Raw genomic sequence first — 17,305 nt, forward strand, 5'->3', positions numbered from 1 at the left:
GCACCTGGGTGGCTCAGTCGGTTAGGTGTCTGACTTTAGCTCAGGTCATGATCTCCCAGTTTGCAGGTTCGAGCCCCGCATCGGGATCTGTGCTGACAGCTCAGAGCCTGGAACCTGCTTTGGATTCTGTGTCTCCCTCCCTCTCTCTCTCTGCGCCCACCCCACACATGCTCTGTCTCTCTCTCAAAAATAAACATTAAAGGGGCACCTGGGTGGCTCAGTCAGTTAAGTGACGACTTCGGCTCAGGTCATGATCTCACGGTTTGTGAGTTTGAGCCCCACATCAGGCTCTGTGCTGTCAGCTCGGAGCCTGGAGCCTGCTTCAGATTCTGTGTCTTCCTCTCTCTCTGCCCTTCCCCAATTCGCACTCTGTCTCTTTCTCTCAAAAGAAAAAAAACATTAAAAAAAACAATTAAAAAAAAAAAAAAGATGTTGCCTGAGTGGTCCACAGCCAAGAAGGAAGCGCTGTCCCCTAAGAAACTTTGGAGGGGCCTCTTCAATCCTGTGGGAAACACGGGTTCCCCAAGTGTGCCTGCTGTCTAAGGAGGGCCCTAAGGAGGGTCTGCTTAGCTGTCCTCGTACCACGTGTAGCAAAGGGAGGAGGGAAGGCCCCCAAGGGAGGTGCCCTCCATTCCAGGCCCTGGAGCCTGATACCCTGTGGCGGCTTCCCAGCCAAGCTGCAAGGTGACCTTGCTAGACAGACCCAGGAGGCTCCTGACTGTGCAGCCAGTGGGTTTTGTGGCAAAATCTGGACAGTGTCTGGCTTAGGTCCATAAATGGAGTGATGCAGGGGCCAGCAGCCCAAAGGCTAGGTCAAGGGTAAGATGGTGCTGAGCAGATGGAAACAGGCCCAATTCAGGGCCCTCAGTGCCCAGAGAGGAAGGGCCTCCCACCGTCCCTGGCCCCCAGGAATGGCTGTCCCCTGCTGAGCACCAACCGGCCAGCTGTTAGAAGAGGAGCTGGCACAACTGGATACATCTGGGCCTGGGCAGGAGAGGCTGCCCCACGGGACAAGGCTGGCACAGGAGCTCCTCTGGTGATGGACAACCCCGTACAGACAGAGGTGGGACTGTGGGCATTAAGGCCCTGAGAACCGCCCACTTAAGGGTTGAAAGACTTTTCAGTCTCCACAGTTGCCACACATGACTTTATTTGTGAAGCCCTGGGCACAGCCCAGACACACAAAGAGCACAAAGGGGAAAGCACAGAGCGTCAGGGGGCAGCTCCAGCCCAGTCCCCACCCTGTCTGGGTTCTTTAAGAGCACCCGAGCTGCAGCTCTAGCTCAGTGGGCCCCGCCCCTGCCCCTGGGCCGGAGAACAGACTTGGGCCAGCCAAAGAGCCCCCTCCAGCATGGCCCTCGGGCCAGTCACAGCATCTCAGCAGCCAGGAGCAGGCCCCATGGGTCTGGAGCCAGCATCATCTACCCGTGACTCCTGCTCCTAGACACCCAGTGTTGCCACTGGCTTTTCTTCCTGTCCACGTGGCACGGGAACCAGGGCCTTGCCTTCTACTGATTGCCCCACAGCCCCACGCCTGTGGCAGTCGCTGCCCCTCAGGCTGCAGAGATCAATACAGCAGGGATGGACGACGGGGATGACAATGGCTTTAGGACCAGGGCTTAGTGACAGGAAGCAAAGGCAGCACTAAGTGAGCAGCCCCAGGCAGGGCATGAAGCGCAGCCGGCCACGGCAGAGGGAGGGGACAGTGCACAGACCGCAATTCCCTAGGCGCTGGCGCAGCCCAGAAGGGTAAGGAAGGCAAGGTGGGAGGGGACCGCCACGGGGCCTGGAGCTGGAGGCACGCATCAGCAGAGCGCCCTCAGGTGGTAACAAGTTTAATGGCAGAGCAGCTCTCAGCCCTTTCATGGGGGTGGGGGGGGGCGGGGGGCGGGCCAGCTCCCCTCCAGCGGGACCAGGAACAGTCCAGCAGGGAGACATTAAAAACCCAAACCCCAACAGGAAGCACACACCTGCACACACACCACACCGACACACATACTCAGGGGCTGACATGATGCACGAGACAAAGACCCTCCCTGCCTCTGGCCAGAGTCCTTCATCTGAGTCCCTTCCCAAGTCACTGGTTCAGGCCAAGGGGTGGGGAGAGGTCGGTTTCGCATCTACACCTTGTACAGCGTCTGCAGCAGGTTGTGGCGGGCAAAGGAGCAGGCCTCCAGGGCACCGTTGGGCCTGTGGGGAAAGAAGGGTCAGTGCAGGGGGTGGGAGGGCACGACACACACCACTGGGGCCCAGGGAGTTCAGGCTGCAGCAGGGGCCAGTTTCCCACCTATGGAGAGGGAGTGGGGGCCATTTCTGAGGCTAAAAACATGCCAGCATCCAGTTTTCTAACTTTCAGGACGACTTTTCCAGGAGGCGGGGGCGGGCGGGAGTGGGGGGTGAAGCTCAGAGGCGGCAGCACACCCAAGGCCGCTCAGCCCAGACTTGGCCAGAACGCAGGCCTCTGCTCTCCACCAGGCAGCCCTTCCCAGGGCCCTTCCGGTGGGCACAGGGCCAGGGTGTCCTCACAGACCCTACAGTGCCACCTGGGCCCTCACGAGTAATGGGCTGGCCACTGTCACCATTGAGATCATTAACGTCACTACACAGGAAGAACGTGGGCGAGACATCCAGGGGGCCAGGCGAGCGTGGACCGCAGCCAGGACCCGCAGCCCACAGACACCTTAGTCTAGCGCAGCTGTGGGACCCCACACCACGTGGCCAGGAGTTGAGGGAGGAAAGATGTGCATGTCGCTTCAAGGCCACTCGGTCACCTCAAAGAATATCTAAGGGACAGCTTTTATAAATCCCGTTTTAAAGTGGTATAGACTGAGGCCTGCACTGAGGGCGGGCAGGCGGCTGAAGGAGGGACCTGTGACAGACCAACAAGGGCAAGGGCTTCTTCTCAGAATAAAAGAAGGCCCAAGGGAAGAATGCCGACTAGAAGCTGAAGGGGACAAAAGGAGCCGGACTCTTGTGGGGCGAGGGGGGGGAAGGCAGGGACCAGGGCCACTGACTGGAGATGCTCCAGCGAGCTAAGAGCTGGGGTCAAGGCGATGTCCCCTGCTGTGGGAACAGGCATGGGGAGAATGCAGCTTGCTGGGAAGTCGGGGCCGTGAGACGTGAGGCCAGGGTGAGGGCTCGCGCTGGACTCTGGCAGAGGGGCCACGCACTCAGCTCTACACCCGTGAGGCTCAAACTCATGACCCCGAGATCAAGAATCGCACGCGCCGCCGACCGAGCCCGCCTGGCACCCCTCAGCCCGGCTTTTCACTCGGGCCAGTCCACCTGCAACAGGATGGGTGGCCTGGGCAGCCGCAGTGGCGACGGGCAGGTGTGGAGGCAGGCAGGGGGGCAGACATGCGAGAGCGTGAGGCCCGAGGAGGCAGTGCTGTGCGCAGGGAACCGCAAGATGCCGCGGGGGCGGAGAGGCCACGGTGCCAACAGTCCCAGAAGCCAGCCAGTGTTCCCCACCGTGCCCCGAGCCAGACCACCCCCGACACTTCACACACCCAGGCACGACCCGATGGCACGAGCCACACTCACGTCACCCCCACCCCCCGGCCAAGGCGAGGGGGAGTCTGTCGCTCTCCTGCCTCACTCCCACTTCCCTCCCAAAGCACCGGATTCACGGTAAGTACGGGTGGTCAGAGCCCCCGGAGACCACCTCATTCAGCAACTTGGCGGGGTAGACGGGAAGACTGAGGCCTGAGGAGGGCCAGAGGTCGGCTGGGGCTACACAGGGCCCCGGTGAGAGCAGGGGACAAGCCTTCTGACTCATCCCTGGTGGGCGCTGGAGTCTGAAAGCTCCTTGTTATCCAGCTATGGCTACTGCCCCACCAGGGGCCGGGACCCTCCTCCAGGACACGGCCAAGATTTCCAGGTCTCTGGGCGTTTGGCATTCGCAGGGGAGGGGCCTGTGGCTGCGGAAGACGGGTGTGACAGGCCCCTTCAGCCTCAGCCCTGTCGCTGAGAGAACGGACACAGAACTGCTCGCAGAGACATCCCTGAGTACAGGACCTCGAGCACCAGGGCGACCGTGGGCAAACTCCTCCCCTCCTGTGCTGTTTCCTCGTCTGGAAAATAGGGGGCATTCCACGTTCTCTCTCAGGAAAAGACACTATTCCTGAGCTCCCTGTCCTCAGCTTGGCACAGGGGAGGAGAGACTGAAACATGGATGCTGAGAGCCCAGGAGGCATGAGGGTCTCTCATAGGCCTGAACATGCAGGCCAGGGAAGCCTGCACTGACGAGGGGCCTGCAGACGCCGGAACCGGCTGCCGTGTGAGCCAATGAGGGCACACTCACTTGGTCATGAATGCCAGCAGCAGGGGTGCGAGGGCCTTGGGGAAGTAGTCCTGCTGCACCATGTGGTTCAATGCCATCAGAGGGCCATACAAGTTGGCAATGGCCTTGACCTTGTCTTCACTCTGTAAGGGGAACACAGAGCACAAACAGGGTGAGTGAGCTACAGGGTCACCGGGGTTTGGGGTGCCGTAGGTCTCCACCACCAGCGCCCTGCCCAGAGAGCCCCATGGCCAAGGTCAAGCTGAATCCCATCACCAAGGCGAGGCTGCTTAAGCAGACCCAGAGACAGGGTGGGTGACAGGTCCCCCGACAGGACTCAAGGGGTGGGACAGGGTGGGTGGGTGGGCAGGTGTACCCCCTTCCTCCCCTGAAGCTGCACCTTGAGCAGACCCATGTGGATGAGAAGCCTGGTGAGGAAAGCATTGGAGTTGAAGGAGGATGAGCTGAAGGCCTTCTTCATCAAGGCATCTGCAAGACAGAAGCAGCAATGGGGCCACAAATGAGTCTGTGGCAGCAAATGGCTGGTCACCAGCCAAGGTCACGTAGCTCTGGCACACACAGGTTGGGTCCTGTCTTCTGCACTAATCAGGTGAGCACAGGGCAGCAAACCGTGGTCCCAGGCTGAGGGGACAGCCAGGAGAAGGGCTCAACCTACCAGCTGTGACACCTTGTCCTTCTCATGCTGACCTCACACACTGCAAAAGGGCTTGGGGACCTTGCACGACCAAGGTGGGGCAGGCAGGGGGCAAGGTTAAGTGAGGCAGATCACCCTGGGGGAGATTTCAGCGGTTCTGTAGAGGTGAGGGGGAATGAGCAGAGAAGGGAGGGGAAGGAGTGGCCGAGGGTCTATAGGCACTGTGTGGGCACACACTTCCGTGCTAGGCTGTTCTGGGAAACAACTCAGGTTACCTGTTCCCATCAATGCTCATGGGGATGGGATCTCAGGGAGCAGACTTAGTGACTCCATCTGGGCCTCGCCAGCCTACCCAGCCTTGCTCCCCACTGACCCTCCTGCCTCAATGCCACCCACAGGGCACCAATCCAGGAGAAAGCATCACGTTTCTCCTCTCCTCTCTACTCTTCTCCACGTGCTGGGCCCTTCCTTCCCTGTCTGCCTTCCCAAGTCTGACCACACTGCAGAGCTCAGACATGCGTGGTCAAGTGGAAGGTGAGAGGTGCTATGATGGAGGTAACAGGGAAAGGGGTAGCAAGGGAGGGTCATGACAGGACCAGAGATCTTGGGAAGCCTTGTGAAAGAAATGGGAAAGCAGGCATCCTCCGGGTTGCAGGTGGAGGGGACTGTGTGCAGAGGCTCAGATGAGGACAAAAGCTAGCTCTCTCGTGGCCTCTCCTCTGAGAGGACCGCTCCCATCAGGGCCTCGGGGCTGTGACTATCTGGTCTTCCCACAGCAGACGCCTGGCTGAGTTCTAACTGTATGTAACTGTATGGCTTTGGAAAGGCCTCAGTTGCCCCATCTGCAAAAAATAGGAGAGCAGCCAGCCTCCTCCGTGGCAGGAACCCAACAAAATAGGTAGGAGGGGGTGGAGAGCAGTACATACTTTAGTGTTGGAACAAGGGGTTCCAGCCACCATAAATGTCATCTGAGCCCTGATGCAGCAAGAAGGCAGGGCCATCCGTGCCCCGCCCACCCCACGTTACCTACTGCATCTTGCACTGCTGTCCTCACTGTGGCTTCATCCTTAAACACAGACGACACCTTCAGGAAGGCAGACACCACCTTTTCCGGGTCAGATGTGTCAGTCTGAGAACACAAGAGACAATGGCTAGTCACCAGGGGCCAGAGCCCCAGGGAAGATGTGCCTGCACTCTGCTGCTGGCTTGGCTGGAAGACGCCTTGGTGAAACACGGGCCTCTGGTGGGCAAAGATGGGTCCTGCCTCGCGCCCACACTGTCCCCTTCGAGCCAAGCATGGTCCGGTCCATGGCAGGTATGCAAAGCATACAGAGGGAGCGCATCAGTATTAAAATGGGTTATTCCCGTGACCCAGTGCTCCTCTTCTTATAATCTAACCTGAACAAAATAATCCAGGATATAGGCTAGACGTCATTCAACACAAGGAAGTTTAACTTCACCTAACTTCACTGGGGTGGAGACAGGTGGAAGCAACGTGAATGTCCAGAAACAGTGTCTGAGTGCTATATCCACTCACTGGGGTAGTGGGCATGGTTCCTGACACAGGAGATGGCGAATGGTATTACATGAAAAAGTGGGCCTTTAATCTCATTTGTCAGGGAAAGAAACAGAGAAAACATGGAAAGGAAGTCGGCCAAAAGGCCAAGGTAGCTCTGGGAGCAGACACACTTTATTTCTCCGTATTTATCATTTAACTTCTCTGAAACCCTGCTCTCTCAGGTGTCACCCAGCGTAACAGGGTCTACGCTCTGGGCTGCCCAGAGGGTTACATAATGAAGCCGTGTCTAGGTACTCGGAGCAGTGCCCAGCCAACAGGAGGCACTGGACAGTCACCTCAATATGCATCAGGGAATGAGGAAGCGAACAAATGGATGAACAAGCCAGCGAACCAACAAACGAGTGAGGCGGGAGCAAGGGGACACTAAAGCACGTGACCTCCACAGGAGCCCTGGGCAGGACAGCTGTTCTAGAACACGGGAAGGAAGCCTAGGTGTGTGCACATGAGTGTGCTGGGCAAATGCCCCAGGTGTCACTAGGTGCAGCAGGCCTGCCCTTCCTGCAGCCCAAGTGTGTTGCCGGTGGCGGGGTCCGCTTCTGGAGGCTGACAGATACACTGGTCACACTCATTTATGTGTATTTTTAAAATGTGGGGGAGGGGCCCTAGCTGGCTCAGTCGGAAGGAAGGGTACGCAACTCGATCTCGGGGTCGTGGGTTTGAGCCCCATGTGGGTCACAGAGACCACTTAATAAATAACACTTGGGAATGCAAGCTGGAGCAGCTACTCTGGAAAACAGCATGGAGGTTCCTCAAAAAACTAAAAATAGAACTACCCTACACCCCAGGGATTGCACTACTAGGCATTTATCCAAGGGATACAGGTGTGCTATTTCGAAGGGACACACACACCCCAGTGTTTATAGCAGCACTACCAACAATAGCCAAAGTATGGAAAGAGCCCAAATGCCCATCGATGGATGAATGGATAAAGAAGATGTGGTACGCACACACACACACAATGGAGTATTACTCGGCAATCAAAAAGAATGAAATCTTGCCATTTGCAACTACATGGATGGAACTGGAGGGTATTATGCTAAGTGAAATTAGAGAAAGACAAAAATCATATGACTTCACTCATATGAGGACTTTAAGAGACAAAACAGATGAACATAAGGGAAGGGAAACAAAAATAATATAAAAACAGGGAGGGGGACAAAACAGAAGAGACTCATACATATGGAGAACAAACTGAGGGTTACGGGAGAGGTTGTGGGAGGGGGGAGGGGCTAAATGGGTAAGAGGCACTAAGGAATCTACTCCTGAAATCATTGTTGCACTATATGTTAACTAATTTGGATGTAAATTTAGAAAAATAAAAAATAAAACAAGTTAAAAAAAACAGCAAGGAAAAGTGGGCCAGCTGAGCCTGATTAGTATTGATTGGAATTTCTTGCCACCAATAAATTTGCCTATTGATGTCAATAAATAAATAAATAAATAAATAAGTAAATAAATAACACTTAAACGCACCTGGCAGTCCCCACTCCCCCTGACAGTGTCCCCTCCCAATCCCATGCTCTGCTCGTCCCCATCTCCACGGCATGCTGGGCTCAGAGGTTGGAAGCGTGGCCGCCTACCTGCTGGGCTATCAGCACGGAACTCTTGGGCCCAAGGCGCAGCAGCTTCTCTGGAGAGGGGAAAGCCAGGAAAGTGGAGACGTCTGCAGGAGGCGGGGAGGATAGCACGGGAGCTGGCTCCTGAGGGACAGGTGGCACAGGTGGCTCTGTGGAGGTCCGAACCCAGACTCCTCACCCAGAACATGCAACCTTCGCTCTAGGTAGTCAAGGCTCAGAGTCTTGGACTCTTCCTCCCACTCACGTGCAGCCCCCAAAGGGTGAGGGGCCCGCAGACGCCGGCCCTCGCTGGCTCCTAGCATGGGAGCCTCTGCGATGGGGGCAAGCCACCTCCTTAGGCCAAGCGCCTCCTTGCCATGACATACGACGTCCCGGAAGTGATGTAAGAAGTGCGGGGGGGCCAAAGTGGACCCCACCAGGAACTGGAGTCTAGCCCGGATAAGCACTGCTAGCGAGGTGCCCAGAGAAAAACTAAAAACTGGAAAGTGCCCAGCCACTTGTCAAAATGCTTCCATAAACTAGGAAAAAAGTGAAATTCAACATGAGTGTGGGGGTCCTCGTCCAACATGTGGTTCGTCAAGAGTTTTTAGTCAGGAGCTTATGAGGAAAAGGACACGGTAGCCCTGACTACACCAGCCCTCCTGGCGAGGCGAAGGGACACCGAGTGTTCAAGCTGGACCAGTCTCCAGAAGGGGGGGCTGTCCCTGCAGGTCGCCAAGATGGGTAGGAAAAGAATTTCTATTTATGCCTATTTTTTACTCTCTTCTTTTAGAGATATTTATGTATATTTCATACTAAACGGTACAGCCGCGTCACATATGCTATAATCACATCATGATGCGTAAGTGAATATACGCATCTGTACTGGGATAAATATAAATATGGATGAATACAGCTATATTGGGATGACTTTTCCTTTTACACTTACAGGGGTGCGCATTCAAAAATAGTCTGCACCCAATGTACTTAAGTGGATTCCACACCCACCGCCCCCGTGAAGATGTCCCAGGACTTCACATTCGAGAACCAGGGCTCTGATCCTGCCAAACGACAAGGAACTCACTCCACTATTTGGGTCCAGAATCTTCCTTGATGGTGTGGATGACTCCTCTCCTTGCCCTTGCTGTGGCTCTTCTTCCTCCTCCTCCTCTTCCTCCTCCTCTTCCTCATCTTCTTCCTCCTCCTCCTCTTCTCCGTCTTCTTCCTCCTCTTCCTCCTCCTCCTCCTCGTCATCCTCACCCTCATCGTCACTGCAGAGGGGAGTTGGCTAAAGCAGACCCTCCCTGCCCAGAGGCCCATGTTGGCTCCGAGGCCTGGCTCCACAACCCACAGACCCCAATCAGGTGGGAGGGAGCCTACAGAGGATGGGGGCACCACTGCTCCCAGGGTGAGGGCATGTGGGTCACCAGGGAGCCCGTCATCCAACTCTCATCACCCAGGGAAGCCCATGTTGTGAACACGGAGAAACCACATATCCACCCTCGCCCGTAGTCCCCCACTGGGGAGACAGGAAAGGAAGAGAACAGTCCGTCACAGCTGAGGCCCAGGGCTTGGCATGAATACTGCCCAGGCTGAGACGCCGTATCTCACTGCTCACAGGAAGCTGTGGCTTGGGGGGGGGGGGGGGGGAGGCGAGGGGATGGGGATTTCTGGGACTGTGAGCCCCTCAAGGCCATCTGAGCCCCCAGTTCCTAGCAGCAGCACAGGCATAGAACTGAGGGGACACAAGTGAGGGTCTGACAGGTGAATGAAGCCAACCTGGGGGCCAGAAGGGCAGAGGGAGCAGGTGCTGATGACGCAAACCGACTCCCACCCACACGGAGGAGGCAGCCCTGCCGCCACGGCCATGGCCACAGCCCATGTGGCTCCGCAAACCCCGAACTCCCTGCTCTCTTGCGTCAACCTCCTCCTTTCTGAACTCCGTCTCCAAGTCTGGTTCCACACCCCCATTGCCGCCCTGACCTCACTGCTACCCTACCTCATCTGTCAGCTCAGATCAAAGGTCATCCCTTCAGAAGCCTCCCCACCTCACCCACTCCAAAGGGTGACCACTCTCAGACCTTCACCGTCTCTGAACGTACAGGAGCTTAATCATTCTTGGCCACCCGTCCAGCCAGAATGAAGTCCCACGAGTCAGAAACCTTCACTGTCTTATCCTTGCGCCCCTGATGACTCGCACAGCATCTGACACATACAGGGGCTCAAACAATGGTTCCTAAATGAATAAAAGGAGAACCGCAGCCCACAGCTCCCTACCTGAGGGAGGCCAGCACCTTGGCCATGTTGAAGCCGTCTAGCACCTCCTGGAGCTGCTCGCAGCCTTCTTCTCCCAGCATGTTGCCTGCTCGCGGAGAGGAGGAACGGAGCGTCAGGACGGGCAGCAGGGCCTGCCCGGCAGGCGTGGGCCAAGGCCACCACTCCTATTACCATTGAGGTCCAGCTTCTCCAGCTCAGCCTTGTCGGCCACGGCCTCGGCAACAGCCAGAGCAGCATCTCTCTTGATTTCACAGAACGACAAGTTCAGCTCCTGAAAATAAGAGAAAGGAGTAGAGGCCAGCAGAATCACAGGCCAGGAGACCACGTTCTCCTCTGAAGCCTGTTTTCCCCAAGGGAGGGTAAGGCAGGCTCCGAGCTCCAGCTGGGCACAGTGACAGCGACAATAATAACAATGCCAGTTAGCTAGCGACGCACCAGGTACTCGAGGCGCTCTCTTACTCTATGCTATGATGACCTCCATTGCTCCCTCCTCCCATTTCCAAAATGAAGAAACTGTGGCTCATGTCACACAGGTGAAGAGAATTGCACAAAATGAGAGCGATGTGGCAGGGCCGAGCCGCAAACCCAGGCCCACCTGGCCTTAAAGACCACACCCCTGCCACCCACGGCGGCAACCCCGAGTGTGGGGGGAGCCCAGACCCGAGGGGAAGACACGGGTGGCGCCGGCACCTTCAGCTTGGGCAGGCCCCCGCGCACGGCATCTGCGATGGCGACAGCACCCTTGGAGCGCACCAGGCAGTCCCCGAAGTTGATCACCTCCACCTGCCGCAAGGTCTTCAGCGTCTGCGAGGAGGAAGCAAAGGCCAGGGTGAGGGTGTAGGCCCCCCAGCAGCCCTCTGAGGGCCAACGGCACACCCCGTGTCAGCCTCCACACTGTCCTCCTCCATCCAGTCTGGCCTTCTCAGCACCTCACCAGCTTTTGTCACCTCCTGGCCTCTGGCTAACCTCCCTCCACTCTACTTCTGTTATATCCAGAACCTTCCTGAAGCATAAATCTGACCAAGTGGCACCCCAGCTTAAAACACTGCATGGCTGCCTAGTACTCACGGGAGAGCCTCAGAATCAGCAAGGCCACGAGTTTTTGCCTCCCTCTCCTATTGTCTGACCCTCAGACACCTCCTGAACCTTGCCTGTTTCAAACCAGGACCCTCTCCCATGCTGCTGATCCCTTCGCCTGAAACACCCCTTTGTCCAAGGTCCATTTGTCTTATACAACTTGGCCAAAATGTGACCTCTTCCAGAAAGCCTGCCCTAAGTCTGATCTGAACTTCCTGTACATCCCCTACACTTGCAGATGCTTCTGCCAATCCCCCACAGCAGCAGGACTAGGCTTTTGTGGAGTCTTAGGGTCCAGCGAGGTCTCGACACCCAAACAGCCCTACATTCACAGCCCTGCGCTGTCACAAGCCTCTCCCCTTCCTCCATGAACTAGGGACTTCTTGAAGGCAGAGTCTGACTCAACTCTGCATGGCCCACACTTGGCACAGGGCTGGGCACTGGACAGGGCTCGATAAATAGCTGATCAAAGAATCAATGAGAAAAGCAGTCGGGCCGGAACAATCTTCCATGCAGATTCTGAGAACTAATCCAGCACCAACAGCTGGGTTTACACAGAGGCAGCTCAGGAGGAAGGCAGTATGGACACTCAGAGCTGCCCAAAGAGAGCGCAGGTAAGCTTCTGACACATGGCCTGTTCTGTAATGTACCCATGAGGTACACATCCGGTGGGTGGGCAGAGCAGCTCACCTGCTGATACGTGCATTAAAAAGGCAGCAGATGGGGCGCCTGGGTGGCGCAGTCGGTTAAGCGTCCGACTTCAGCCAGGTCACGATCTCGCGGTCCGTGAGTTCGAGCCCCGCGTCAGGCTCTGGGCTGATGGCTCAGAGCCTGGAGCCTGATTCCAATTCTGTGTCTCCCTCTCTCTCTGCCCCTCCCCCGTTCATGCTCTGTCTCTCTCTGTCCCAAAAATAAATAAAAACCATTGAAAAAAAAATTTAAAAAAAAAAAAATAAAAAGGCAGCAGCCAGGGGCACCTGGGTGGCTCGGTTAAGCATCCAACTCTTGGTTTCAGCTCAGGTCATGATCTTATGGTTGATGGGTTTGAGCCCCACAGTGGGCTCTGTGTGGAGCCTGTTTGGGATTCTCTCTCTCCCTCTCTTTCTTTGCTCCTCCCTTGCTATCTCCCTCTCAAAATAGATAAATAAGTTTAAAAAACAAAAGAAAGGCAGCAGCCAGACCCTGCCACTCCCGCCTCACCTTGGCCATAGGCACAGCGCCCTTCTCAGTGAAGGTGTTGTCGTTCAGGTTGATGACCCGTAGCAGGGGGTTGATGGCGAAAGCCTGGGCCAGGGCAGTGACACCGGGGTGATTGATCCCATTCTGTGGCATGTGGACCTCCTCCAGAGTCCCGATGATCTGCGAGGGGCAGGAGGGACAGAGCAGAGTGGTGGGCTCCCGAGCTCCAGGGACATCCAGTAGGCAGGAAGGTGGCACTACACACTACATACGGGGAGGGGCTGCCATCCACTTGGGCACGGGCTTGTCCACGGATATTTTGGGTGATCTCAAAGCAGAACTCTGGGCATGGCTGTATCTGATCCCCTCCATAGCCTCATGAGGGAGACCGACCTGGGATTAGGAACTCCACCAGACAAAGACTAGGGATCAGAAAGGCTAAGTAACTTGTGCAGGGTCACACAGCGCAGAACACAAGTTTCTGGGTCTGGTGTCCTCCACACAGGGAGGAGCCTGGGTGTTGGCCCAGGAGTCTGCCCTGGTCCTTCTTTGCACACTGCAGCTCCACTGGGCCTGTCTTTCTGGGGGCTCTCCTGCCCTGTTCACACGGTACGACTGGTACCCCACATCTACCTCCTTTTCTAGGGGACGAGGTCTTCCCCAACCACCTAGCCTTTCTTCATCCCAACCTTTTGACACTTCCCTTCTCTCTGCTTGGAACACTCTGTGTCCTTGTTTGTTGGCATTTTCTTGGTAGACTGACTCCTATGCAGTCTTCCTATATACCTCTCATTTTGGATACCTCCTCTCCCAGGAGGGCTTCCAGGATGCCCCCACCCCCACCCCAGGCACAGGCCAGTGCTCTGCCTGTATCCCCAGAGCACTCTGTCCTTCCACTATCATGGCGTCCGTCATCTGGACTATCAACAACACCTTCCTCTCTACATTCCACCAGTTTCTGAGCTCTGAAGGAGCCCATGCCCCAGTCTCCGCTTCCACCAAGGATTGAAGCCAGGCCTGCAAGAACTCTCCAACTAGGGGCCTTTCATTGTTCCAGGCTACCAGAACAGCGCAGAGGGTTCACAAGCAAATACAGGCAGGCCAACCGAGGAACGCTACCAGTCAGGGCTGCTCAATATTTTCTGTGCCGCAGACCCTTCCGGCGGTCTGGTAAAACCCCCGGCACCTTTCTTAGCATGTTTAATAATTTTAAAACAAATTATATAGGACTACAAAGGAAGTCAACTCAACTGGAAGACAATCCTCAAAACAGTTAGAAAAAACCCCAAAGGTGTGCTGGAGTAATATGTGTTCACCATATTACAAAGCCACTGAACAACAGCACCTCAGGGCAAGTCTGCGGTTATTGTGACGCTACCACATGAGAAACGTTTCTGTAGATCTGTACAACTATTTCACGTGAAAATATCTGTGATTTCTACCATCAACACAATCACGGGCGGGTGTTTTCTCTTTTTTCTTTCTTTTTTTTAAGTTTATTTTTTGAGAGAGACAGACAAAGTGCAAGAGCGAGAGGGGCAGAGAGGGCAGGGACAAAGGATCTGAAGCAGGCGAGCCCGATGCGGGGCTCAAATTCTCGAACCCTGAGATCATGACCTGAGCTGAAGTCAGACACTTAACCGACTGAGCCACCTAGGTGCCCAATCGTGGGCATTTCTAAAGCAGCTGAGGCTTATCGTCTACTTTCACAACTGAAGGTAACACTACATCTTAAGGGCACCTGGGTGGCTTAGGGCATGATCTCACAGTTCGTAAGATGGAGCCCCGTATCAGGCTCTGTGCGGTGGCTGCTTGGGATTCAATCTCTCTCTCTCTGCCCCTCCCCGCTTGCACTCTTTGTCTCTCAAAGTAAAGTAATTTAAAAAACCCACTACATTTTAGTTACGTTAGTGTTAATAATCATGCAATCTTCCCCCATCCACGTTCAAAGACTCCCTGGGTTCTATCCACAGACTAGAGGCATCCTACGGACCCCAAGTCCAAGAGCACAGAAGGACATCTGATGGATGCCTAGCACAACCACAGCACATCCCCATTCCCACCCACCACACTGGGGACGGCAAGGTGAGGGAAGGGGCGCAGAGAAGGCGTAACCTTTAACGTCATGATGTTTACAAGGACGGTAACTAGGCTCCTCCGGCTCCAGAGGCAGCAAGAGCTCTCCTGCAGCCCGGGGTCCAGTAAGGCACTTGTCCCCCACTATTCTCACTCTCTGCCTGAGGCAGGCGCTCCACCAGGTAGACCGTCTGAAGTAGCAACACTATGGGGGATGTTGCTGTGGCCTGAATACAGTTAATACCGCTAGGATACTGTCTGCCACAGAAAACATTTACATTAAGTGAAAAGACAGACTCCAACGTTCCCAGCCCCATGGGGTAGGGGTGGCCCTCTCCCGGAGCTCACAGTCAAGATCTCAACAGTGTCAGGGGAGGGGGCAGGGCACCAGGGCAGCTATGAGGAGAGAGGAGAGTGGAAGGAGAGGAGTAGGGGGTAAGGGCACCTGGGCCACTGCCCCCTACCTCCGTCGCAAGGGTGAGTCTGAGGACTCACTCCATCTCTGTGCCCCACCCACTAGAGGCAGAGACACTGACCTTCAGGGAGCGCAGGCTGACGTCATGCCAGGCCGTCGTCCTGCTCGCTGCTCTGGCACCCCTGACTCCCATATCTGAGCCAGGCAGACCTCACTCACTGATCAGAGCCACACACAATCTTCTCAAACAGGATTCCAGGAGCCACTACCAATTCACCTGCAGTGCTGGATGGGGTGGCTTTTCAGACACATCACAGGCATTCTGCCCCACTGCAGAATGAGCCAGCAGGCTCAGAGAGGGGAAGCGGCTCGCCCTAGGCCTCGCAGCTCAATTCCAGAGTAGGGATGCAGACCAGGATTAAAAGCCTCACCCCGAAAGCTTCCGCCAAGGCAGTGGCTCCATCGTTCTCCAGGCGGTTTCTGCCAGCCACGAAGACCTTCAGGCCCAGTGGCTTGCCCTGGGCACTGGACTTCCGGTGACACTCAGTCAGAGCCGCTGCCAGGATCTGTGGGGGAAAAGGCAAGGGGCCCAGCCCTGAGGCAGGAGGCCTGGTCTTCAACCTCCCATGCCACCTACTGGCGGTGGCCACAGGGACAAGAACGGCTCATAAGCACCATGGCCGTACTGCACGTGTGCCAGCACCCACAGCTTACAACGAAGGGCTTTCCCATATTCCACTTCATTTGCGTGTCCCACCACCCTGTGCCTGTTAGAGACGGGGAGATAGAGACCTGGCAGGAAGGGAGACTCCAACATGGGCAGGTCAACTGAAAGACAGGTCCTAGGGAAGGTGCTTCAGTCAGCTCACTTTACTGCCAGATGCCCTGTCAGATGGGGACCATCGTGATTCCCACTTTCTGGCTAAAGAAACTCAGGCTCCAAGAGGGACAGAAACATTCCTCTAGTCGGTAAGCAAGTGGCTGAGTCTGGACCAGAACCTAAATCTTCTGGCATCTCTTGCATGTTCCCCAACGCCTAAGGGGAGCTGGATGAGACCATGGCCCTGCCACACTCATCGGACACATGCCTGTGCCCAGGCCAGCCACACACGGCAGGGTCTCAGCTGCTGGGAGGAAAAACCGGAAACCCAGTTTGTCCTGCTGTTGAGGTGGTGCCAGGAGGTGGCTTCTACACGGGTGAAACCAACAGAGCCAAGAGTTAAAAAATACTGGCTGGCTGCTGGGAACCAGAGACACCACAGTAAATAAAACATAAAAGATTCACAAGAAGGGCAGCAGGAGAGAAGCAATGTCTCCACAGCACCGACAGGCCATCAGCACGCTCAACGAGGGTCCTCTCGCACCTCGTTTCAACCTCAACATGAGCCTGGGAGGCAAGGGGTATTGGCTTTCAACTATAAACAAGGAAGCCGAGGCTCAGACAGGTAACTGAGCCGGCCACGGTCTCACAGCAAATATGCATCGGAACTGCAACTGACAGCCAGGTCAGCCTGCCTGCACAGCATTCTGTCCCTGGGAGCCACCACCAGCCTGACTCCTGATGCGGTGAGCCGTGCACATGCTCAGTAGAGACTGTGGATTTCCGCCACCAACCAGCCTCCTGAGGAACCTTTGCAGAGGAGGCAGCCAACTGTACCAGCACCCCCCATTCTCCCCACTTCCCTCTGGAGTCACCGTGGTGAGGTCATCGCTCCTACAAGAGTCCAGCTTGGGGACTCTGGGTCTGGAGAGCTCCAAGCAGAGAGCTATGTCTCATTCCCACGTGAATCCTCGAGGCCCCTCCAATTCCCATGTGCATGGCACACTGGCCACACTGAATGTATTCCAGCTGGAGGGAACAGATCCTGAAGGACCCGGAGACCCTGGTGCTTGCGGCCCCCGGGAGGTTCAGATCAGCAAGGCCGGCACCCACGAGATGTGACAAAAAGCTCTCACCGAATGAGTGGTGAGGAAGGTAAAGCCAAGTACAAATCACATTCGAGAGTGGAGCGGGGCTGCCAGGAGGCCCCTGGGTTCAAACTATTGTGTTCCCTAGGCCATCCCACGTGCTGAAGTAAGGGCAATGCCTGACAGCCAGTTCTGGAAGCTCAGTCCCCCCGGACGCTGCACAGCAGAAGGCAGCTAATGGAAGGCTGAGGCAGATTACAGGCAGGTGTCCGGCTCCCCCAGCACACCCCACTCTAGGTTG

General features: G+C 55.9%; 1 protein-coding gene across 3 annotated transcripts in view; it reads right to left on the reverse strand.

Annotated features, from left to right (window-relative positions):
• Nucleotides 1-1,129: 1,129 nt before the first annotated feature.
• The window catches only part of RANGAP1 (Ran GTPase activating protein 1), a 32,764-nt gene continuing 16,588 nt past the window's right edge, over nucleotides 1,130-17,305 (reverse strand). For 2 of the 3 annotated variants that reach the window (XM_060656256.3, XM_060656254.3), the window contains exons 6-16: nucleotides 15,528-15,662; nucleotides 12,627-12,785; nucleotides 11,040-11,153; nucleotides 10,521-10,620; nucleotides 10,350-10,434; nucleotides 9,157-9,343; nucleotides 8,097-8,216; nucleotides 5,964-6,066; nucleotides 4,683-4,771; nucleotides 4,304-4,425; nucleotides 1,130-2,190 (exon numbers count right to left, since the gene is read on the reverse strand). In XM_060656256.3, coding sequence (XP_060512239.1) covers nucleotides 2,121-2,190; nucleotides 4,304-4,425; nucleotides 4,683-4,771; nucleotides 5,964-6,066; nucleotides 8,097-8,216; nucleotides 9,157-9,343; nucleotides 10,350-10,434; nucleotides 10,521-10,620; nucleotides 11,040-11,153; nucleotides 12,627-12,785; nucleotides 15,528-15,662 — 1,284 coding nt within the window. In that variant the 3' untranslated portion in view covers nucleotides 1,130-2,120. The remainder of the gene's footprint in view (nucleotides 2,191-4,303; nucleotides 4,426-4,682; nucleotides 4,772-5,963; nucleotides 6,067-8,096; nucleotides 8,217-9,156; nucleotides 9,344-10,349; nucleotides 10,435-10,520; nucleotides 10,621-11,039; nucleotides 11,154-12,626; nucleotides 12,786-15,527; nucleotides 15,663-17,305) is intronic. The other variant, XM_060656255.3, reaches the window with a different exon arrangement.

Source organism: Panthera onca, chromosome B4, assembly GCF_046562875.1.
Source record: "Panthera onca isolate mPanOnc1 chromosome B4, mPanOnc1 haplotype 2, whole genome shotgun sequence".
Lineage (NCBI taxonomy): Eukaryota > Metazoa > Chordata > Mammalia > Carnivora > Felidae > Panthera > Panthera onca.